Source organism: Lepidochelys kempii, chromosome 12, assembly GCF_965140285.1.
Source record: "Lepidochelys kempii isolate rLepKem1 chromosome 12, rLepKem1.hap1, whole genome shotgun sequence".
NCBI lineage: Eukaryota > Metazoa > Chordata > Testudines > Cheloniidae > Lepidochelys > Lepidochelys kempii.
Genome location: NC_136391.1, coordinates 19,182,956 through 19,207,949, shown reverse-complemented (window position 1 = coordinate 19,207,949; position 24,994 = coordinate 19,182,956). Strand labels below are relative to the sequence as shown.

The 24,994-nt window shown below is 41.3% G+C and overlaps 1 protein-coding gene across 1 annotated transcript in view; it reads right to left on the bottom strand.

Moving 5' to 3' along the window:
• The window catches only part of ITFG1 (integrin alpha FG-GAP repeat containing 1), a 212,439-nt gene that overhangs the window by 152,730 nt on the left and 34,715 nt on the right, over positions 1 to 24,994 (bottom strand). The window contains exon 7 of the mRNA XM_073307742.2: positions 2,317 to 2,378. Within this exon, the coding sequence (XP_073163843.1) occupies positions 2,317 to 2,378 (62 nt within the window). The remainder of the gene's footprint in view (positions 1 to 2,316; positions 2,379 to 24,994) is intronic.

Here is a 24,994-nt window from a genome sequence, read left to right as displayed (position 1 = left end):
CGCGGAACGATTGTCTGCCATTGCTCTGACGGAGGGAGGGGTGACTGACGACATGGCTTACAGGGTTGGCTTCAGGGAGCTAAAATCAACAAAGGGGTTGGCTTTACATCAAGGAGTATTTCAGGCAGGACTTCACAGAGGGTTCCAATAAGAAATGGTGCACCTAAGTTATTGTTCTTATTGGAATAAGGAGGGTTAGTCTGGCCTCTGATTGATACATGGCTAGATTTACCTCGTTGCACCTTCCCTGTTAGTGACTGCAGTGTGACCTAGAGGAATGAGTCCCCTAGACGGGGGAGGAGACAAATGAGTACAAAACAAATCTGGTCTATTTCTTGTTTTGATCCACTCCATCTATCTTTTACATCTTTGGCTGGCAGCAGACGGTGCAGAAGGAGTGCATGCCATCCACATCTCATGGCTGCTCGGCAGAAGATGGTGCAAAGGACTGCTAGCAATCCGTATCGCCTGCCTGCTCACCATAAGATGGTTCAATAGGACTGACTGCAGGACTAAAGAGAATGACCTGGTCAAGTCACTCCAGATTTAGTCCCTGCACCCATGTCTGCCCAGGCGCTCGTGGCCGATGTGGCCAGGAGCACCTCGGACTTGACGATGACGGCTACCAGTCGTACTGTACCCTCTGCTGCCACAAGGCAAGGGGTTGCTGCTACTGTGTAGCAATGCAGTACCGCGTCTGCCAGCACCCAGGAGACATACGGTGACGGTTACCTGAGCGGGCTCCATGCTTGCCGTGGTATGGCGTCTGCACAGGTAACTCAGGAAAAAAGGCACAAAACGATTGTCTGCCCTTGCTTTCACAGAGGGAGGGAGGGAACGGGGGCCTGACGATATGTACCCAGAACCACCTGCGACAATGTTTTAGCCCCATCAGGCATTGGGATCTCAACCCAGAATTCCAATGGGCAGCGGAGACTGCGGGAACTGTGGGATAGCTACCCACAGCGCAACGCTCCGGAAGTCGACTCTAGCCTCGGTACTGTGGAAGCACTCCGCCGAGTTAATGCACTTAATGCACTTAGAGCATTTTCTGTGGGGGGACACACACTCGAATATATAAAACCAATTTCTAAAAAACCAACTTCTATAAATTCGACCTTATTCTGTAGTGTAGACATACCCTGAGAGTACTCTGTACAAGGGGCCTTCCTGTCATAAGGGGTCTATGGTGGCACTAGACCAAGTCTCGGTTGCAGGGTCAGGGCCTGAGTCATGGCTGGAGGGTACTGTGTGTTGCAGCTATTTTATTATTTAAACATGAATGAAAGGCATAAAATTTAAAGCTACCAAAACAACTTAGGACACCTTCATGGCTCATAGCTGTACTACAGCATCATTATCTCCTCAACCCCTCTGTCCCCACTCAAAACCCCCACACCTCCTCATTATTTCTATGTTTAGATGTTTTCACATCATTCTAGAAGTGCCTATCTTTACCAGACTGATTCCCAATTGAATTTTTCTCCATGTTCCACTCCCTCCAGGCTCAGCAATACTGCCTGAATTGCACAGTATTTCCACAAGATCTCCATGCCATTTTGTGCACAAAGCAATGGATAATGACATTATCAAATTATATTTTACTTAAAGACTGCCTATTCAAACCTTTCATTTTTATCTCATACTACCTAATGGTTTTTTTAATTAATTGTTACAAGCCAATCTGGATTGAATCACGGCTTTTAATAGAGACATCTTGAAAGCAGATAGTCAAGAAATGGACTTCCTGCCGAAAAAGATTGATGCCTTTTGTTTGTTTTTCCTTTTTACTCTGAGTTGTGCTGTGATAGCTACTTGAGAGTTTCCGATCTATAATTAGAGACATGTTCTATAGGGAAAAGTGTGTCATCTAAATATCTGACTCACAAAAGTCTTTTATTCATGCCTTGAAATCTTTTTAGCCACATTTAAATCAAACTAAAAATATCCATGCCTGGAGGCAACAAGGAAAAATTACTCCTTAGAAAAGCTTTTTCTTCATAAACCATCATGCTGACAAATTAAATGACAGTAACCTCTTACAACAGCTGACACCACCACAGGAGTCCTGTTAACATGTGCATTAGGGTAGACTGATTGGTTTAATTGGCAGTCATGCTAAAATCCTGCAGAGGAACTGATGCTGAGTGAATCATCTCCTCCAGCAATATTCAGCAGTTTGAATGCAACAGTGCAGCTACGATCTCTTAATGTCAGCTCTGTTTATTCTTGAAATCAGTATCAGGTGACCTCTTTGTTTTATATTTCTTAAAGCTATGTTTTAGCATAAGATGTTTGCTGTATTTTATTCCTTACCTTATTTACCCATGTTTCAAACTGAATTTGTTGGGAATTTGATAATGTTGTAAGGAACAAATCTGAAACAACAAATGTAATACAATTACAAGATTTAATATTTAATTATACATGTACTTTTAATCCTATATATATGTAAATTAGTTTACTTAGTAGTCCAGTGGTTTTCGAATGCATAAACAAACAGATCAAAACATTGTAAAAAAAAGAGCTTGTTTTCAGCCCTAAGCCTCTACTTGTACAACTACAACTGTTTGAAAATACACACTTTTGTTACACTAATGCCTGTGAATGTATACACATACCTAAACAAAAACATAAAAAGATGTACACACAGAAGTAAGTGTTAGAAAACCACGTGTACAAGTGAAGAGTTATGAAATTCCTCATTAGGGAAGAGAGGTAAACAATTCTCAAAACTGAAGAAAACATCACACAGAATCTTTATCATTTGCTAAACATCATAATGTTTTTCTAGCTTCTCTGGCATCGAAATTAGCTCTACACTGATTAGCCCCCCCCGCCCAAAAAAGAGACATTTTTTCATCAGAACATTACTGCTTACAGAAGAATCTATACTTTTGATTGGAGGTATTTTGGGAAGATTTCCAAAGAGGGAAAACGGGAGGAGGGAAGGGAGAAGGGAAGTGGGGAAAGGATTTTGGAAAGAATGACGACAACCAAGTACTATATGTATTAAAACGTTTTAAACACAATCACCTTTCAGCAATCTGATGGCCCATTTTGTTATTTTTTCCTTCTTCCATTTACTATTTTAAATTTAAAATGGCAAAACTATTTCACTACTTAGGTAACAGAGCTCCATGACTGCGCTCAAGTGTTGTCACTATTCAGGCTATGATACAGTTGTTCCTTTGTATACAGTAAGAACCCTCAAAGAGTTACTGTTACATTCATGCTTTTCCCTGATATCATCCTGAAGAAGCAGACAGAATGTGTTATACGAAAATTTAAAAGCCACATTAAGGATAAGTGTCCTGTTCGATTAAAGAAACCTTTTTTAAAAAAAAAAAACCCTGAAAGCTACAACATTTACTCTATCTTTCTAGACCCTTAAAAATGTCTATCAAGCATTTAAGACTTATGAATGGATGACCGTCTGAAAATGTGACTCACAAAAAGATACCCAATAGTTAACTTTTAATAACCAATTGTTCTTTACAATTAGAGCTTTTAAAAATATTTATTTAAAAATACCAGCAAAGATGACAAACTAATTAAACATCCCAGTTAAACTAAGATGCAGTCTAGCTCCTAAATCATTCTAGTAGCTTAATTTATTATGTTAGTATAATGATAACATAATGACCATTTTACTCAGTGCATATAAATGGAAGACCTTAAAATGATAATTTGCTTTATTTGAATTTTAAAGCTGTATTAATCCTTATGAATTTTAAATTGAAATAATCAGGACTAATGCATAAAAATGTGATATGTCAGAGACTTTTTTCCCCCTTTTTTAAAATTTACTTATTGTAGCTTTGAAAACAGAATTTGAACTTGGCAATGTTTTACCTTTTGTCTGTGGAAAATCATGGTTTATATATAGAGTCACTGAACATGATGCTGATATATACATTAAAATATTAAGAACCTAGCCACAAAAGCAAGGATAATCACTTATTAGAGCCATGGGAATAATCCAGTGATTAGTTTAAAAAAAAAAAAGATATTTTTTCTTCACTTCTGCTGTACCTGGGTAAGGCGCTACCAAATTCGTGGCCATGAAAAACGAGTCACAGACTGTGAAATCTGGTTTTCCCTCATGGAATCTGGTTATTTGTGTGCTTTCACCCTACACTAAACAGATTTCACAGGGGAGACCAGCATTTCACAAACTGGGGGTCTGAACCCAAAACAGGGTTGGGGGGTGCAAGGTTATTTTAGGGTGGTCATGGTATTGCAACCCTTACTTCTGTGCTGCTACCTTCATTGTTGGGCAGCCGGAGGGCAGCAGCTGTTGGCCAGGCACCCAGCTCTGAAGGCTAGTGCTCACCAGCAGCAGCACAGAAGTAAGGGTGGCATGGTATGGTATTGCCATCCTTACTTCTGCGCTGCTGCTGGCAGCGGCTCTGCCTTCAGAGCTGGGCTCTTGGCCAGCAGCCGCCGTTCTCTGGACACGCAGCTCTGCTGGCAGCAGTGTTGCCAGCAGCAACAGTGCAGAAATTAAGGATAGCCGTATTGCAACCCCCCCTACAATAACCTAGCAATCTCTCAACTCCTTTTTGGGCCAGGACCCCTACAATTACAATACCGTGAAATTTCAGATCTAAAGATCTGAAATAATGAAATGTACAATTTTAAAAAAATTCTGTGACCATGAAATTGACCAAAATGGACCACGAATTTGATAGGGCCATACATATGTGGCCCAGTCAAACTCTCACTGAGAAGTCAATGAAAGACTTAGGGATTCTTAAAAGTAAGAGCAATTTTAACATTCAAAACATTAATATCCTCTCCACACTACAACATTTAAGCACATTTGCAAACAGTAATTGTCATGGTTGGCTCTAAACATTTTGTGTGTCTCCATACCACATGTAGAATACCTGGTGAGTAACAATGGCAGCTAACAGAGTTTCTTCTTTAGCAGAGACCTTGGCTGGCTGTGACACATGGCTAGAAAGGGTTACACAGCTTGCAGGCTGAATGACCCAAAGCTCACCTTTAAAGTCATGTTAGAAAGGTATGTGAATGATAATTAGGGCCATTCATGCTAAATAGGCTCGACCTTTGAAATGCAAACGTATATTGTTTGAAGTAATACTAATTGTGTGCATCTTAGATGCTATTCCTAAACAGACAGTTCCTGTCCCTCACTACAAGTACTGATTCAGAGATCAAAAGGGAATATTAACATTTGGATGAATCTTGGGTAGAATAATGTCATTGTCTATATGTCTCTTTGAAGTCTGTAAAAGACTGCCTAATGGATAAATTGCCCTATGTTAATTTGTGTAACTAATTACTGATGGGTTTGAGAGTGGTATCTGTATCAGCAAAAAGAATGAGGAGTACTTGTGGCACCTTAGAGACTAACAAATTTATTTGAGCATAAGCTTTCGTGGGCTAAAACCCACTTCATCGGATGCATGCAGTGGAAAATACAGTAGGAAATACACACACCCCATGAAAAAATGCGTGTTGCCATACACACTATAATGAGAGGTTTCAGAGGAACAGCCGTGTTAGTCTGTATTCGCAAAAAGAAAAGGAGTACTTGTGGCACCTTAGAGACTAACCAATTTATTTGAGCATGAGCTTTCGTGAGCTACAGCTCACTTCATCAGATGTTTACCGTGGAAACTGCAGCAGACTTTATATACACACAGAAATCATGAAACAATACCTCCTCCCACCCCACTGTCCTGCTGGTAATAGCTTATCTAAAGTGATCAACAGGTGGGTTGATCACTTTAGATAAGCTATTACCAGCAGGACAGTGGGGTGGGAGGAGGTATTGTTTCATGATTTCTGTGTGTATATAAAGTCTGCTGCAGTTTCCACGGTAAACATCTGATGAAGTGAGCTGTAGCTCACGAAAGCTCATGCTCAAATAAATTGGTTAGTCTCTAAGGTGCCACAAGTACTCCTTTTCTTTTTACTATAATGAGAGTGATCAATTAAGCTGTTTAGAAAGCAAATGATTACATCAAAAGCCTATTGTTTAACCAGGACTGTGTGGTCAAGTGGATGCTAGGACACTGTATACAAAGACCCTTGGGTCCTGATTCTGTCATCTCAGATCTGCTTAGGCTTCATTGAAGGAAGTTTGAGTTGCAAGACTGAGGTCCCAGTTATGCTGGTATGCCCTGAATATGATATTTTGACATTGGATTATGACCTATGAACTCAATTCTAAAGGAACTCTTTGCAACTACAAAGCTCACCATCTCTGCTATGAATCTGAACCTTAATGGACTGAACTCATGTCTGTATATATATTGATCTTTTAACCATACTCTCTCTCTTTTGTTTTTTTAATAAATTTTCATTTAGTTAATAAGAATTGGCTGTAGCATAAGATCTGAAATATCCAGTAATGTGGGAGGTAATGTGTCTGATCCTTTGGGATTGGTAGAATCTTTTCTTTTATATGATGAAACAAGATTTACAGAAATTTTCATCATATTTGACGTGGGTACCTGGATGGAGGCCTGTGGCTGGATCACTTTAAGGGAACTGTGTTGTTTGGACTTCTGAGTAACTAGTAAAGTAATAAAGAAGCTGTTTTACACTGGCTTGGCAAATTTAAGTATTGTAATATCTGCCATCTTTTTGGGGTTTGGCTGCCCCATTCTTGCAGTTCACCCTAATTGAGTGACCATAACTGGCTCTCAGTCACACTGGCAATATATCAGTCTTCACATAACCTGTTTGGTACACTTTTGCATAGTGCATATAAGACCTACATCCTGGTGCAAGTGCTAGAGAAGCCAACTGGGGGGGAGCTTTTCTTGACCTGCTGCTCACAAACCGGGAAGAATTAGTAGGGGAAGCAAAAGTGGATGGGAATCTGGGACGCAGTGACCATGAGTTGGTTGAGTTCAGGATCCTGACACAGGGAAGAAAGCTAAGCAGCAGGATACGGACCCTGGACTTCAGGAAAGCAGACTTCGACTCCCTCAGGGAACGGATGGGTAGGATCCCCTGGGGGACTAACACGAAGGGGAAAGGAGTCCAGGAGAGCTGGCTGTATTTCAAGGAATCCCTGTTGAGGTTACAGGGACAAACCATCCCGATGTGTCGAAAGAATAGTAAATATGGCAGGCAACCAGCTTGGCTTAACGGTGAAATCCTAGCGGATCTTAAACATAAAAAAGAAGCTTACAAGAAGTGGAAGGTTGGACATATGTCCAGGGAAGAGTATAAAAATATTGCTCGGGCATGTAGGAATGAAATCAGGAGGGCCAAATCGCACCTGGAGCTGCAGCTAGCAAGAGATGTCAAGAGTAACAAAAAGGGTTTCTTCAGGTATGTTGGCAACAAGAAGAAAGCCAAGGAAAGTGTGGGCCCCTTAATGAATGAGGGAGGCAACCTAGTGACAGAGGATATGGAAAAAGCTAATGTACTCAATGCTTTTTTTGCCTCTGTCTTCACGAACAAGGTCAGCTCCCAGACTGCTGCACTGGGCATCACAACATGGGGAATAGATGGCCAGCCCTCTGTGGAGAAAGAGGTGGTTAGGGACTATTTAGAAAAGCAGGACGTGCACAAATCCATGGGGCCGGACGAGTTGCATCCGAGAGTGCTAAAGGAACTGGCGGCTGTGATTGCAGAGCCATTGGCCATTATCTTTGAAAACTCGTGGCGAATGGGGGAAGTCCCGGATGACTGGAAAAAGGCTAATGTAGTGCCAATCTTTAAAAAAGGGAAGGAGGAGGATCCTGGGAACTACAGGCCAGTCAGCCTCACCTCAGTCCCCGGAAAAATCATGGAGCAGGTCCTCAAAGAATCAATCCTGAAGCACTTACATGAGAGGAAAGTGATCAGGAACAGTCAGCATGGATTCACCAAGGGAAGGTCATGCCTGACTAATCTAATCGCCTTCTATGATGAGATTACTGGTTCTGTGGATGAAGGGAAAGCAGTGGATGTATTGTTTCTTGACTTTAGCAAAGCTTTTGACATGGTCTCCCACAGTATTCTTGTCAGCAAGTTAAAGAAGTATGGGCTGGATGAATGCACTATAAGGTGGGTAGAAAGTTGGCTAGATTGTCGGGCTCAACGGGTAGTGATCAATGGCTCCATGTCTCGTTGGCGGCCGGTGTCAAGTGGAGTGCCCCAGGGGTCGGTCCTGGGGCCGGTTTTGTTTCATATCTTCATAAATGATCTGGAGGATGGTGTGGATTGCACTCTCAGCAAATTTGCGGATGATACTAAACTGGGAGGAGTGGTAGATACGCTGGAGGGCAGGGATAGGATACAGAGGGACCTAGACAAATTGGAGGATTGGGCCAAAAGAAATCTGATAAGGTTCAATAAGGATAAGTGCAGAGTCCTGCACTTAGGACGGAAGAACCCAATGCACAGCTACAGACTAGGGACCGAATGGCTAGGCAGCAGTTCTGCGGAAAAGGACCTAGGGGTGACAGTGGACGAGAAGCTGGATATGAGTCAGCAGTGTGCCCTTGTTGCCAAGAAGGCCAATGGCATTTTGGGATGTATAAGTAGGGGCATAGCGAGCAGATCGAGGGACGTGATCGTCCCCCTCTATTCGACATTGGTGAGGCCTCCTCTGGAGTACTGTGTCCAGTTTTGGGCCCCACACTACAAGAAGGATGTGGATAAATTGGAGAGAGTCCTGCGAAGGGCAACAAAAATGATTAGGGGTCTGGAACACATGACTTATGAGGAGAGGCTGAGGGAACTGGGATTGTTTAGTCTGCAGAAGAGAAGAATGAGGGGGGATTTGATAGCTGCTTTCAACTACCTGAGAGGTGGTTCCAGAGAGGATGGTTCTAGATTATTCTCAGTGGTAGAAGAGGACAGGACAAGGAGTAATGGTCTCAAGTTGCAGTGGGGGAGGTTTAGGTTGGATATTAGGAAAAACTTTTTCACTAGGAGGGTGGTGAAACACTGGAATGCGTTACCTAGGGAGGTGGTAGAATCTCCTTCCTTAGAAGTTTTTAAGGTCAGGCTTGACAAAGCCCTGGCTGGGATGATTTAATTGGGGATTGGTCCTGCTTTAAGCAGGGGGTTGGATTAGGTGACCTCCTGAGGTCCCTTCCAACTCTGATATTCTATGATTCTATGCACCAGTCCTCCTTCGTACCAGCTCTCAGTGCAGCAGGGCATCTTTGACAACATTATCCCATTATTGCTGGTGATGCATTGCATGTGCCTGTTTTCCATGAATTATGCCCTACTTAGCCAAAATGGGATGGCTGCCAATGCACACACATGGCTCACGGGCTGTTGTGAGGCTGAACTTTCATTTTGTTGTAAATGGGTCAGTTGATTGTGTCAATCTATTTACAAAACACTGTTGTGTTTTTAGTGTAGAAAAGCCAGATTCATAGGCTACGCAAAGTAAATTATTCTGAAGCTGTTATGAAGTTCTTAGTTCTGGAAGTTCTTGGTTTAAGGTTTGTTTTTATCCTAATTTTTTTTATTTGTAAAAATTAGCATAGACTGACAAAATTTTAACATAGTTATAGAGCTCTTTTACATAGACAATGAAATAGTTTTGCCATTTTTAAGCACAAATCATAATCAGGTGCCTTTGGTAATCTCATGATTCTCCCCATATGACAATATGGTACTGTACAGAGGCATAGCCAAATAGTTTCTCTCTTTCTCTCTAAAGTAGACTAAGATAATATGGATGGAGTGTGTTTACCAAAATTCCAAGAAATTAAATTAACACTACTGAGAATTAATGTATACAGTAAATAGTTAATTTAATCTCCACTCTTTGAAGCTTTCTGAGTAAGTATCTGTGTATGCCATTTTTTAATAACAGTCCTTTTTCCAAGCAAACCATTCCACTATATGCAGTTATGAGTTCACAAATAGGACATATTTGCAAGTTATGAATTAATAACAGTTGCAATCCTGACGACAGCTATTTTAAAAAACAGTCCATAAGACAGTCTATTCTTCATTAACTCCCACGAATGGGCGTTAAACATTGGACTACCCTCCACACAGCTCAGATCACCCCATTTGGAAATAATTTTTTGATCAACAAAAACACTCTTCCCCCACATTCCTATATTTTCATGCAGTTAACCCAAGAAAAACCAAACAAAGATGGGTGGCAGGCAGGGGAACTGGAACAATTTGTACAGTGGGAGTGCTGAAAGCCTTTGAACCAAACTGCAAACCCTATAAATGATGGAAACCGCTTCAAAGCAGGGAGTGCTGCTGTACACCTAGTTCCAGCACCTACAGTGGCAGGGTGCATCAATACATTAGATTTTACTTTTGGAAATTTGGATTCAACTCTAGTTAAGGTCATAAGCAAAAAATGATTTTGGAGGCCTCATACTAATCTTATTACAAGCACAACACGCAATTTGGAATGACTAATGGTCTTTGATCAGGTGAGGATAAAGACTGGAAAAGCAAAATGCCAGTAATGAGATATATGGACAAAACGGTGAAACAAGTTTCCCCACACATCTGCTTGCCATTAATTTTGGCCCGTCAATACATGTAAGCCCTCCTTTTCACACAAATACCATTATTTAAAATATAATGAATCTTCCTGGCTAAAGCTTTGCCTTCAGTTTGCCGGAACAAGTAAAACGTCTTATAATGTAATCCATCAAAAAAGGGATGACTCTTGCCTATAGTAATCCTGGTGAAATGAGGTTTACAGGATTGAAGCTATACATTAATATGGATGATGCAAGTCTGCCAGTAAAACCTGCAAAGGAAGTGTGGGCATATTATCTACTGTTAGAAAGTTAAACGCCCTAGCCATGAAATAATGCTTATAGGACTAACTGAATGTAATTACCCTTTTTTTTAAATTTTTTTTTGTTTTGGAACTGTACCGAATACCAAGTTATTTTTTTCTCTAAATTAGAAAATACATTAAACCAATTAAATCAATATTTTAGGCATGATTCCTTTCATCCTACAGAGTCTCTCATTCAATAAAGTTAATGGAAGGCCTGCCTTTTTTAGTATGGGATCAATCCTTTCTGTCTTCCTTGAGAATTGCTATATAAATATAGCTTGTCTTACTACTGGTATGTGTTTCACAATACATGCACCAACTAACTTCACACATGGCTCATCCTTGTTTTATAAAGACAGGTTTCAGAGTAACAGCCGTGTTAGTCTGTATTTGCAAAACGAAAAGGAGTACTTGTGGCACCTTAGAGACTGACCAATTTATTTGAGCATAAGCTTTCGTGAGCTACAGCTCACTTCATCGGACGCATCCGATGAAGTGAGCTGTAGCTCACGAAAACTTATGCTCAAATAAATTGGTTAGTCTCTAAAGTGCCACAAGTACTCCTTTTCTTTTTGTTTTATAAGATTATTTTGCATTCGATTGGGTCTGAACATCAGTTTACTCCCATGTTAGTTTGTATTATTTTCCTCTAATATTTGTAATTTAGAGTGCATGTCTTGTTCCGTAATATTTTCTAAATGCTTGTAGTGAGTGGAAATATGTGGTGAATTAGTTTTTTCTAATATAAAAATCAAAGATTTTCTTAAAAAAGTTTCAGCTTGATGCAGATTAAATTAGTCATGTTATACACGACTCAAAATATAATTTCATAATGGGAACAGAGATTTATATTACTGCTACTGGGAACTGCTGTAACACTAGGTGGCAAATTAAAAATAAAAAAGAATCTCATAAAATTCATGATGATAGGACCAGAATAAAAAATAGCTCTAAAATGAATTAACTACTGAAAAAACTAGAAAGAAAATACAATGGCTTGTATGTCACTTAGCCTAATAATACACATTTCAGCTATCTAGTGTGTGGGAGGAATAAATCTGGGGATTGAATCTGAGACAAACTACAAAAGCTAATGAAAAGATTATAATTTAATATGTCTGAATTGTTTACTACAGAGGTGGGCAAACTACAGTCTGTGGGCCACATCCAGCTCGCGGGAACGTCCTACCGCGCCCCAGAGCTCCTGGCCTGGGAGGCTGTCCCCCTTCCCCTGCCGCCACGCTCTGGGCAGCAGGGCTGCAGAGCCCGGCCTGACCCGGTGCTCCGTGCTGCCAGCCACCGGTGCTCCAGGCAGTGCAGTAAGGGGGCAGGGAGTGGGGGGAGGAGGGGTTGGATAGAGGGCAGGGGAGTTCGGGGGGTGGTCAGGGGTGTGGATAGGGGTCGGGGCAGTCTGAGGGTGGGGAACAGAGGTTGAAGGGGGGCAGAGGTCCCAGGGGGGCAGTCAGGAAGGAGAGGAGGGGTTGGATGGGGGGGCAGTCAGGGGACGGGGGATGGATGGGGCAGTGGTCCCAGGGGCGGGAGGGGGCAGTCAGGAAGGAAAGGCGGGGGGTTCGATGAGGGTGGGGGCCAGACCATGCCTGGCTGTTTGGGGAGGCACACAGCCTCCCCTAACCAGCCCTCTATAAAAAATTTCAGAAACCTGATGCGGCCCTCAGGCCAAAAAGTTTGCCTGCCCCTGGTTTACTATGTTAAATGAAAATGTGGAGGTGAATACATTTATAAAGTCCTTTTTTAGCTACTGCAGTATATTGGGAAGGTCTTCCATTCTGGATGTTTCAAGAAACCTTGGGCAAAGTTTTCAAAGGTGACGGCCTAAATTACAAACCAAAGTCATGCATGCCTGTATGGTTTGCACAGAGATCATGAGTAGCATACGGTCTTGGGTAGTAACTAAGTAACTTTGATTTATTCAGCACCTTACCAATCAATTCAGTATCATTCAGCAAAAAAAAAAAAAAAAAAAAAAATCCTTGCCCTTAGGGCCAGCATTACTTCTACCTTTTGTTCCCCTTTCTTCCACATCCTCCTTTCTCTATTTTCTCCTTCTTCCTGGTCTTTGAGACTTCTTCATTGTCTCTGCATTTCCCTGCATACACTGTAGTAACTTTCAGTTTCCCACTCAAGCCCTTTTCCCTTTTACCGATAAAATGAGCAAAACAATGTGACATACCAGGGTACAATCCAGACTAATGGGTAGCTCTGTCACCCCACCCTCTAATCTAGGATGCCCTTTAAAATGGGTACAGCATGCAAGTCACTCCCAGCTATGTCTCTGTCTGTGCTGCTACCAGCCACACCTTGGCTCTTTTCCAGTTTTAGGTTTTTCCTCAGAAACGTATGTCCTGAACTGCCCAGCCCTCTTCAGGACAGTACAAGTTTAGATAAAGCCCCCCATTTCATCAACAGAAATAATATGAGTACATCTTGTTGCCCCAAATGGAGTTTCCCCCACACTGCAATTTAAACACACTGGATTAGATATAAAATAATACAACACATTTATTAACTACAAAGAGAGATTTTTTTAGTGAGTACAAGAAATGACACACAAAAGGCAGAAATGGTTACAAGGAAAATAAAGATAAAACACAACTGGCTCCTAATTTAACACACTATGTGAAATTCAAAGCAAAGTTTTCTCATCACATCCAAGACCAAGAATTTCACACCCGAGTCACTGTTTTAGGCTTTATGCAAACGGGCATTGGTTTACACACCATTTACTTATCGAAGGTCCCCTCTGCAAACACGAAGGCTACAATTTTTCTTAAGATCCTGAATTTACCACCTGAGCCCCACACAAATGCATCAAGTGAGCTGGATTCAGTCCACAGACCAGCGTTTCACAACTCCGGGGTATGCCATTCTGCTGATCATTTTTGTGCAGTCTCAAAGAACTAAAACACAACCTGAAGGTCCAAAGCAAGTGAAAAGGAACTACAGCAGTGAAAAGGAATTAATCTCTTACACTGTCTGTGCCAACCCCAATAATGAAATTTCATTTTCTGAAACATGAGAATTCAACAAAAAATGATCACTTAGAATGCTAATTTAGATAAAGCAATTTTTATGTGCTCAGAGTTGCAGCTGTTTCTCTGTTTTTAGATTAAACAAAAAGACTGCTAAGCAAAACTATGCCATCAGTTCAAATAGCCGTCTTTAGACCGCCTCTAGTGAGGATGCTCCAAATGTGACATGAACTGGGAGATGGTGACAAAGGCTTTGCATTCAGTACAGCATCAACAATCCCAACTGAATACACAACTTTAATCCATTTCCTCTCCCTCTGACCCCTCTATTTTAAGGCTATGGCTACACTACAGTTTAGGTCAGCAGAATTTGTGTCACTCAGGTGTTTGAAAAAACTACCCCCATGAGCAACGTAAGTAACACACATATAAGTGCCGTTGTGGACAGCACTATGTTGGCGGGAGAGCTTCTGCCGCTTGTGGAGGTAGTTTTATTATGCCAGTAAGAGAGCTCTTTCCTGTAAGCATAGTGTGTCTACACATACAGCCGCTGCAGCGCATTTGGTGAAGACAGGCCCTTAAAAGTAGTAGCAGGTTCTCTCCCTGCAGGACCCTGATTATTGCACTGAAATCTTGCATGATTCTGGTTCTTCTTTAGGTACAGAAAATTATGACTGAAGAGGAAGCCTACGTCATATATGATTTAATAAAATTTTCGGGCACCATTAAGTTCTTTAATATTGTTGATGAAACCTGCTGGAGGGAAAGAGGAGTGGACAGACATCTGTCAGAATGAACAGTAACATTTGGGTTTCAGAATTTTGAAGAGCTACTAATATTAGTATATGTTATTCAGACTTGTACATGCATCCCTAGATTTAAACTGTAGAGGTCATGTTTAAAATTAACAATTTTGAATCATTATTTGCAGTGTCAACTAAACTTCACCCCTATTCTGACATACGTAGCATACTACAAATCCAAAAAACGAATTCACTAAAAACTGACAAGCCTTTAAGGGTGCCCTACCGTATCTTATGTCTGCAGTTCTGCTAAAAATACTAGCATTTGAATATGCGCCTTTTAGTCTGAAAAGCACAGAGAATGAAGTATTTGGCACTGGTTAAGATACTCCATTCAAATGCTGATGGGTTTGATGGCAGTAGACATAGGGATATTTATAGTCTAAGATTGGATAATCAACAAATGAAAGCTCATGTATATTAACTATCTGAATTGTACAGAAATTACATTCAACTAGTACACTACAGAGAAATGAAATCCTTGATACTTTGAAAAAATCTCAAGCCAGATGCAGGCAAATTTGCTGTAATATATGTTTTTCACATCCTAATCTAATGGCTGGAATTAAAGAAAGTATTACAGTCTGAAAAGGACGTTTACCACTCATATACATGTAAAGGAGATGGTAAATGGTGAAGCCTATGTTTTACTTTTATATTATTGGTTTAACAAGTAGCAATCAATATAAAGTCACAAAACTGATGGAAAAGTTTAAATTAAATTCAAAAGGTTTGGAATAAACCACGTGAACAAAAAATTAGCAAGTACTGAAAGTAGTATAGGATTGAACGCTGGCATTTTAAACAAACCATTCAACACATTTTTACAGAATAAGGTTGTGGTAGTCTCTGCCAACAGAAAAATGTGGTCTTGAGTGTTTACATTCAGCATCCTCACTTTTACAAAAAAAAGTGTCGGGAGTAAGTGACCGGTCTTGCCCAGTTTTTCAATTTAAGTAGGGTTACATGGCACAGTGGTGAAAAACCTGGCAGCCAGCCTACACTAGTTCTCTCTCACCACTGGCAACAACGCTGTGAGAATTTCCAAAAATCTTCAATCTAAATGCAGCCTGGGAGTTCTGCCAGAACACTGAAGTTAACATCCATAATCTTGTATGAAGCCACATAGGAATTTTTATAAACTATTCACTTAAATTTAGCCATTTTTAAGATTAAGCGTTTTAATATTAGTTTCAAGTTAACAGATACAAGTTGAACAAAGATCACCACAATTTTCACTAATCTTCACAAGTCAATTACTTAAGTGAATTAAAACACCTGAGTACAGTAACTGCCTGGTTTATATTAATGTCATATAAAAGCACAGTGTTTAACTGAATGAAACTTCAATAAATAGAATGAAAAGATATTTGAATTTGTTGGCTTTCAAGATGTTAAAACTACTTTGCAAGCTACCACTTAAAACTTATAATATGGTCAAGGCCCCTAATACTCTGGCAGGGCAGACTATATGGGCGTGAACTGCAGAGCACACCAAAATGTTGTGCTTTAACTGCCCTGTGTGGACACTGCTAGCACCAGCTAAAAGTTACCTAGTTCATAAGGACTCAGGACTTGTCTACACAGGCAATTAATGGTGCTGCAATTTTCTCGCTCAGGGGGGTGAAAAAACACCCGAGTGAGAAAGTTGCTGCGCCGTTAAGTGCCAGTGAAAAAACATCCCCCTCAGTGCAGCAAGTTTCAGCACTGTAAAGCGCCAGTGTAGACAGTGCCCCAGCGCTGGGAGTTATGCCCCTTGTTAAAGTGTTTTTTTTAGAGTGCTGTGCCACCACCACACAAGCCACATTTTTGTGCACTTTTTGCGCTTTAAATGGCAAGTGTAGACATAGCCTATGTTAACATGAACTTGGTATCTTTGAGTTGGATCCAGGAGCATCCACACAGGGCAGTTAAGAGTGTAACACTTCGAGGTATTCTAAAATTCACACCCCCATAGCCCACACTGTAGAGTAGTATAGACAAACCTTCTGTGTCAAGCAGGACCTAAATTGCCTGGCAAGATGTCTTGTTTCTGTTGTACTCTCGTGGCAGCTTCATTTAAAATCAACCAATCTTCAACAGTAACAGTCAATTCACAGATACGCCCAGAATAGCTCCCACTCCCTCAGATAGTGACTAGGCATATTTTCCAGAATAGCTCCCACTCCCTCAGATAGTGACTAGGCATATTGTAGCTACAAGTGTCTGCTAAAATGATCAGCCATGAAAGCGTTCAAGGTTGACATTTAAATATGACAATTAAGCTTCAGAGCTAACACCCTCAATGAGATAAAGGGAACAGTTCATACTTCTCCAAAGTATCATTTCAAGCCCAACTGAAGGTGGAGGAAGACAGTATTGCAGTGATTTATATTCAGTTCACATTTAGGAGGTTTTGCCCCACCTCTAAGGGCTAGAAAGGTTGTTTTGTTTGAAACAGATTCTAGAACACAGCTCTGTAGTCATGTTTGTGGGTGTGTGTTGACTTCACAGCAGCAGAAATCTTAAAAATTAAATACATATTTCAATGGCTCTGAGGGTTTCTCAAAGAGTGACCTGGGCAGAGTTTTTGTTAAATTGTGTACTGTGTGGTGCTCTTTTCAATGGTTTGTCTAAGTGTTGTGTAGGGACCATAATTAGAGGTAAATTAAAATCACCAAATGTTCAAACTTTTGGGTCATATGGAAATAATTTAATACATTTCTTCATTAAAAGTGAGTACCTAAACTGGATTTTTGTTCATTGGCACATACATTCTCCATCAGTCTGGTTCATAGTTACTGATGTGCCATTCTAATAAGCAAAAAATTAGATGTACTTCTGATTGTAACTGTGAAACTCGTACAATAAAGAAATAAATCCCAAGCAATTGGTTGTTAGCAACACATAAGTAACTAGATCGTTAACTGCCCTGAAAATGAAGACACAAAGGGTTCGTAATTTTGATCACATACAATCTATAGTACAGCAAGAGGGGAACATTATTAGAAATTTCAATTTGCACGTACATGCATATGTTCAATGCATGCACAAGCTTTTGAATTTACTACATATACAGTAGAAATTAACATATGTTCATCTGCTGGAACGTTAGAATTATGCAAAGTTCAACACAACTAAAGATTGTTCAGAATGCCACATGCTTCCCTTCAGTTCTTATTACTCCTTTCAGCTGTCTCACAAGATATTAGTGTAAGATCCAATTTTACTTTCAGTCTATGTACATTGACACTTGGAAGGATGATTCCCGTTGGACAATTCCTACTGCCTGTAAAAGGCAGCAGGATTTGTTATGGTCAGTAATAAAGTGCTTTGCAGGGAGGAAGTAAAATCCTTTTCCAGCTTCCCTCTGCAATTCCTCAGATAGCAACCTTTTATCTGCATGAAGAACTTTTCTCGTAAATGGGTTCATGCATGTATGTCTTCCTTCCATTGTATCTGCAGCAATAAAAGTCTTAGTGTAGATCACTATTTGCCTTTTAATTCTCAAAACTGTTATAAGTGGCAAAGAAGTGAAATTTCATAGCCTGAAATAGATTTTGAAATTAGGTTTTAGACTGATTAGAAGTGTTTTAGAATGAGCATTATTTATTTCAAGTACATTGGTTTTCTTCTGAATGATGTATACGTGTGTTTTGCAGAGGTCTTTCTGCATGGCTTGTAAATATGCAAATTTGAGTCATTTAATTTAGATATTATTGGCATACAGATACATAATTAAGTTAATTTCTTGGTTTCAATGGGTTATTTAATCATTGATTATGTTGTGGAAGTATATCAACACCTGTATCTAGGATCTGCGGCCCATTGTGGTTGGCACTTTACACACAAGTAATAAAGAGAGTTCCTTCCCGAAAGAACTTCCAACCTTAATGTATGATGAGACACAATAGGTGGATAAAAAACAAATATAGTGAAGCGGGGAGGGGAAGAGGAGGAAGACAATGTAACTGTGAAGCGATCATGATAAACATAATGACCAGTAGGCTCAGCACAATAATTGCCTACCTGTTTTTGTCAAATGTTTTCTAGACATCATGGCACAGGATAGTTTTATGATATTTGAAGGACAGTGTTGTAGTTTTACAAAAATGTGTCTGCAGGAAAAAACTGATGAGGGCAGAAGCCTGGATCATTGACAAAATGGATGACTTGACAATGTTTTAGAGCCAACAGGTACAGCAGAGCTAAAATGTCAACTACGATCAAAATTCCTGTTTATTCAGGTATTTTCCCTTTTGATTATACTTATTTTAGAATTTCATTCACAGTACTAAGTTAAAAGAACATTATTAAGTAAGATTTCAAAGTCTAGCACTCAAAAGTTCAGAAATGCCTGTGCAACCTTAATTCAGCCCCCGGAGGCAAATGCATGATGACAGAGTCTTTAATTATATGACCATATACTAACTTTTTCATAAGACATCAGAATCAACCAATGTCCAGAATGGACCTGCTCTGGGGATGAATCAGGGTTGTGTAACGAAGACTACCATCCGTAGGACTCTTGCTTCATTTGTTGCACAAATTGGAAGGTGCATCGTGAATGAGGTAGCAGATTGGTCTCATGGTTAAGGCAGACTAAGGCTGCTCTAGAGAATTGGATTTTACCGTTTCTGCCACAGAGTTACTATATGATGCAAAGCAATTAATGTAAACCAAACAGGTGGACATTAACTGTGTTCCTTGTTTTCTGCATGTCCATCTTGAAGCACTGGGGTCTCATTTGCAAAAGTGATGAGCACAATAGAGCCTATGCTATGAACATATACAGCGCTATATAAAGTTAAAGGTGCTTGCTGTCTCAAATTGGGGACCCAAAATTAGTGGTTACTTCTGACCTTAATCTCTGTCTCTAACTTCACATTTGTAATATGGGATAACAGTCTCCCTTCCCAAAAACTCCTATTCTCACATCTGAACTCCCTAAACCAATCTCAGTCTACCCTCTCTCCCAGCAGAGTCAATGCCCAGCCATTTCCAGTTTCCCCCTCCTGGCTCCTAATACAGTAACTCCTCACTTAATGTTGTAGTTATGTTGCTGAAAAATGAGACTTTAAGTGAAATGATGTTAAGCGAATCCAATTTCCCCATAAGAATGAATGTAAATGGGGGAGGGGGGGTTCCAGGGAAATTTTTTTTTGCCAGACAAAAGGCATTATATACATTTTAAACAAGCAACTTAATACTACAGTCATCATTGTAGCAAGACAGCAAGGCAGGGCCTCTCCTGTGCACCACCCTCAGTTGCTTTGCAGGCAGCTGGTGGCCTTGCAAGCACTTGGTGTAGAGCCCTATTCCCGAGCAGGGTCTTTGGGCCATAAAGCAACAGTGAATCACTGGGAGTGCGGGGGAGGAAGAAGCGTGCACGTCTTGTGTGTTTACAAACATACTGTACGTACAGTACTATAGTTGGGTGGTGCCCCCGCCTTACTCCACACAGGCACAGCCCACTGGCACTGGAGACAATGAGGCAGGCAAGGAGGCTGAAGGCGCTGGAGGCTAGGAGAAGCATGTTGCACAGCAGCAGCAGCTTCCTCTACTCTGCAAGCACCAGAGGCGGGGGGCTCAACCCTCAGCCCACCCACTCCACCCCTTCCCCCAAGCCCGCACCGTTAACCCACCCCTTCTTCCCCCCCCTTTACTCTGCACCGCCGCACCCTCGCTTCCTCCCCTGCCTCCTGCCCATGGCAATCAGCTGGCTTGCGACCTTCAGGATGGAGGAGAGATGACTCGGCGCACAGCCTCCCCCCTCCCTCCCCTGCCTCCTGCCCATGGTAATCAGCTGGTTTGCGGCATTCGGGAGGGAGGGGGAGCCTGCACACCGAGTCCTTGCTCCTCCCCCATCCCTCCAGAATGCCGCAAGCCAGCTGACTGCCACAGGCAGGAGGTGGGAGGAGGAGGGAGAAGGCCCTGATCCCTGGGGTCTGCTGGTGGGTGGGAGGCGCTGGGGAGGAGGTGTAGGGAAGCTGATGGGGGGCTGCCAGCTGTGGGCAAAGCAGGCAGCCAAACAACATTATAGTGAAGCATTGCACAACTTTAAATGGAGCACACTCTGAAATTGAGCAGGGACTTAAGATCGAAACATTGTTAAGTGAGAGGACGTTAAGTGGGGAGTTACTGTACAATTTCTCTCTCCAGCTATTCCTGGCCTTCAGTTGCCCACCTCTTGATCCTCTCTCCCTGTTCCCCACTGGCTTCTTGTCCCAATCTCCCTCCCCAGACTACTTGTGCAGTGGTACTGGAACATTTTTTACAGTGGGTGTTGAAAGCCAGTAGTTCCCACCCCAAACTTTTTACCTTTTCACCCTCCCTTACTCCTGTCTGTGCTCCCCCCACCCTGCAGAGCTGGGACCAGGAGCAGGACCATGGCTGGGGGGGGGAAGAGAGGGAGAACAGGGGCAGAGGCCAAGGCTGGGACCCGTGTGTGGGGCCAGAGCAAAGCCCCTGCTGCAGGGCCAGTACAACCAGGACCCTGTGTATGGATTCCAGGTGCCGGGGTCATGAAGAGAGTGCTGGGTGCGGGACCAGCAGCAGCCAGGAGCTGAGCCCCTGGGCACAGGGCCAGGAACAGAGCCCCGGGCGCGGGTCCAACTGCAGCTCCAGCGACAGCTGGGACCCCATGTGTGGGGCTGGGAAAAGAGCCCCAGATGCGGGTCCAGCAGCAGCTGAGACCCCATGTGTGGGGTAGGAACAAAGCCCCGGGTGCAGGTCCTGCAGCCAGGAGTCAGGACCCCAGATGCGGGGCCAGGAGTAGAGCCCTAGGCCAGCAGTGCTGGGACCCTGGGCACGGCATGGCAGGCGGGACCCCGCACAAAAACTGGGGTTGCTGCAACACTCCCTGCACCCCTAGTTCCTTCGCCTATTAACTTGTGCAGCGTCATTATCGACTCCTGCACAGACTCTTTGTCCAGCCTGTTCCAGCTCTTCCTCCACACCTGAGCTCCTCATCTTATCTTTCTCCCCTTACCTCCCTCAGACCACCCCACTGGTTCTCAGGTCTGGTCTCTTCCCCTCCCTGGCTTCACATCCAGTAAGTCCCTCCCCAGCTTCCACCTACTGACTCCCAGTCCTCTCCACAGTTTCCCTTCCCAGTCTCCATGTGCAGCCAATATTAGTCTCCCCTTCAAGTCCCAATTTCCCTCATCAGCCTCCAGTCCCAGTCCCCCTCTCTCACCCTTGCTTCTTCTCCCAAACTGTTTCCCTTACCTGCCCAGCTCTTGCCCTCTGTGCATTCATATCAGGCAGCTGCCTCCTGTACCAGTGCTGAGCTCAGCAACAGGTGGGTGGGTGGTTTGAAAGCAAAAATGATAGGAGTCTCCCTGCTCTCAGTTCAGGTGCCCAAACAGAGCATGGCTCACAGCAGTACAGGGTTGTACTTGCAGAGAAATCCTGCTCAGTCCAAGGCTGGAGCATGCTCAGCATGGATGAAATTTTGTGGGAATTTAGCTGCAAAAAATCTACAAAGTCTCTACTGAGCATGTGCAACCCGCAATTTTTCAAAGGTAAATAATTTGGCCAGATGTTTACTTAAACAGTGTAACTGTATGGCACCTACTTCTCACAAGCGCCCCTTCTGCGAACTGCAGCTGGTGCTGCGGGCTCCCCCACTCAGCAGCACCTCCTCCCCCCCCACCCCCCAATTCAATCAGGGGTATTTATGGTAGAAGTCATAGACAGGTCCTGGGCCATAATTTTTTATTTCTTGCCCATGACCTGTCTACGACTTTTACTAAAAATACCAGTGATTAAATCATAGCCTTAGCTATATACAGCTGAAACCAGGACTTTATAATGGGAAAAGTCAGGCAATCTCAATAACAGGCACTGTTACCAGTCCCAGCTACAATAATCTTTTCCAGTAGAAAAGACAGGCAGGGAAAAACAAAGGACAAAATTTACTTGTTACTTTCAGTTAGCATCTAATTATCCTTGTTATTTTTTCTAGTCTCTTCTTTGCATGTTATAAAAGCAGAATGCTATTTATAGGTTAAGATGAGTGTTCATTTCACTAATGATTGACTTGACCTTTCTCTTTAATGTCAAAGGGCTTTATATGAGAACTGAAACCTTCAGCATTTCAGGACCTTTACTATTTTTTTTTTTAAATTGCCTCCAGGTACCAAATGAGCAATATACATGAGCAGCATTTTAAAATTAGTTTTATTCAACTAACAAAAATATCTTAAAAACTGGATACATATGAAAAAAATAAACTGATTAAGCAAAGGAAGTATTACTTATAATAAGTGAATTTAACTTATTGTTTCTCATCAACATTTCCTTCAAGACTTTAGAACTATTAGATCTCATTCTCTCACACCTTGATTTTATTCACAGATTGGAAAACAAGCTTTTCTACTTTTTCCAACTCCCAATCACTTTCTCAACTTTGAAAGAACTAGTCACTGAACTAACTAGTTGAATAAACCAAAATGAAGAAACTACCCTCTGCAGCTGCAGATGAGGTTATTGTTGTCAAAAAGCTGGTTTATCACTTCAACAAACTCTGGTTCCAGGTGCTTAGCCAGTGACTTCCATCAATGTAAGAATCTGACTTTCCTTAAAAGTTCAGCAGGAAACATGTACTGCTTAAATATTAGTATTTCTATTTAATTTAAATGACAAATATAGAAATTTCAGACCTCAGCATATCTTGTCATAATATCAAATTTAGTTTTAAATAGATTTTTTAAAATATATTTAATTTAAATTAAAAATCTAATTTTTTAAGTTAATTTTTAATCCACTCTAATGTGGTGAGTAATTTTTGGGCCATAACTCCTTTGTGAGATGTTTGTTGCAAGTACTTGATATTCAGATTGTAACATGTCACCTGGAATGTTTTTATGGCCTAGGCAGATTAATAAAACTTTTACAATTCAGACTCAATGGCATACACACTTATACATTTGCAATTCATTTTCTATGAATATTTTGCAATATTTACATAGAATTAGATGTTTGATCAAGTTTTTCTTCTAGAAACTCATTTGATGAAGTATTCTTGGAAAACAAAAGGGATGATTTCAGAATACATGAACATTTCGAAGGCTTAAAAATTTAACAGTCACATTACCACAAGTTTAAACCCTATATCAGTGATACTCAGACCTCAGTGATTCACGAGCCAAATTAGCGATCAACATTACCAAGAAGAGCCACAGTAGTGTGAATTCATTGTTTCATTTACTGTAGTACTATATATTCATATTTAAACAGTATGAAGGGAAATATTTAGTGTGTGTGTGTCTATATATATATAAATAATATATATATAAATTCTCACAGCAAAATGACCGACCAAAGTATTATTTGATCAACTACCATTGGTTAATAACATAGTAAAAGCACCCTGATTGGTTAATAATTAAATCACACAGTGTTTTAATATCATGTGCTGCAAAGAGCTGCAGGAGACACATTAAAGAGCCACTTACTCAGACTGAGGCTCAAGAGCTGCAACACTGCCCTATATTAAAGTAAAGGCTCTAATAATTATAAAGAAATATTTAATTCCTTTACATTTTTAAGAATTAATGCAGCAAAAATGATATATTAACCCTCAAATATCATTTAAACATTCACATTTTTAAATTAGCTCTCTACAGATATATTATGTTTCTGATTATGTAAAGCAACGGGGACTCATCCTTTGGGATTTTAACAAAATTACGTCAATCCTCACACTGGAAACTCCATTGATACTTGGAATAAAGCTAGCAATATTTTAATGAGCACTCTGCATCAGCAGTATGAACAAAAATCTGGCTTTATATAGATCTCTGTAAGGCCAGTCCCAAATTTTTCAAGGAGAGAAAACTAACTCTTAAAATAAAAGGTGAAGGTTGCCCTTCTACCTTTCCCAAGCTGCACTATGGGCTAACTCTAAAACATATGTATGTCACAGAGCACCAGAAAGAGGGAAGATTAGATTTAAGTGTATACTTTACCACCACCCTCAGCTTGGTGACAGGAAAACACAAAAAAAGAATTCATTTTTACAAAAGTAATAAGTTTCATCAGTAAATAAACATTGTCTCTAACAATATGAAGCTCCTTGATTTCAGTCTTTAATAAAAAAATCCATTTATTCTATGGAAATAAGTCTCACATTCTAATTTGCTCAAAAGCATTCATCTGAAAGAGTACCCATGCTAAAGAAGGAATCCAAGGGCACGGCTACACTTGCAAATATAGAGTGCTTTGAGTTAAACCAGCCTTCGTGGAGTGCAGTAGGGAAAGCACTGCAATCTGTCCACAATGGCAGTTTCAAGCACACTGGCGTGGCCACATTAGCAGCTCTTGCAACGGTCACAGAGCAGTGCATTTTGGTAGTTATCCCATCATGCAAGTGGCTGCAACATGCTTTTCAAATGGGGGTGGGGAGGTGGGGTGGAGCATGACAGGGTGTGTGTATGTGGGGAGAGAGACAGTGGGTTTTCGGG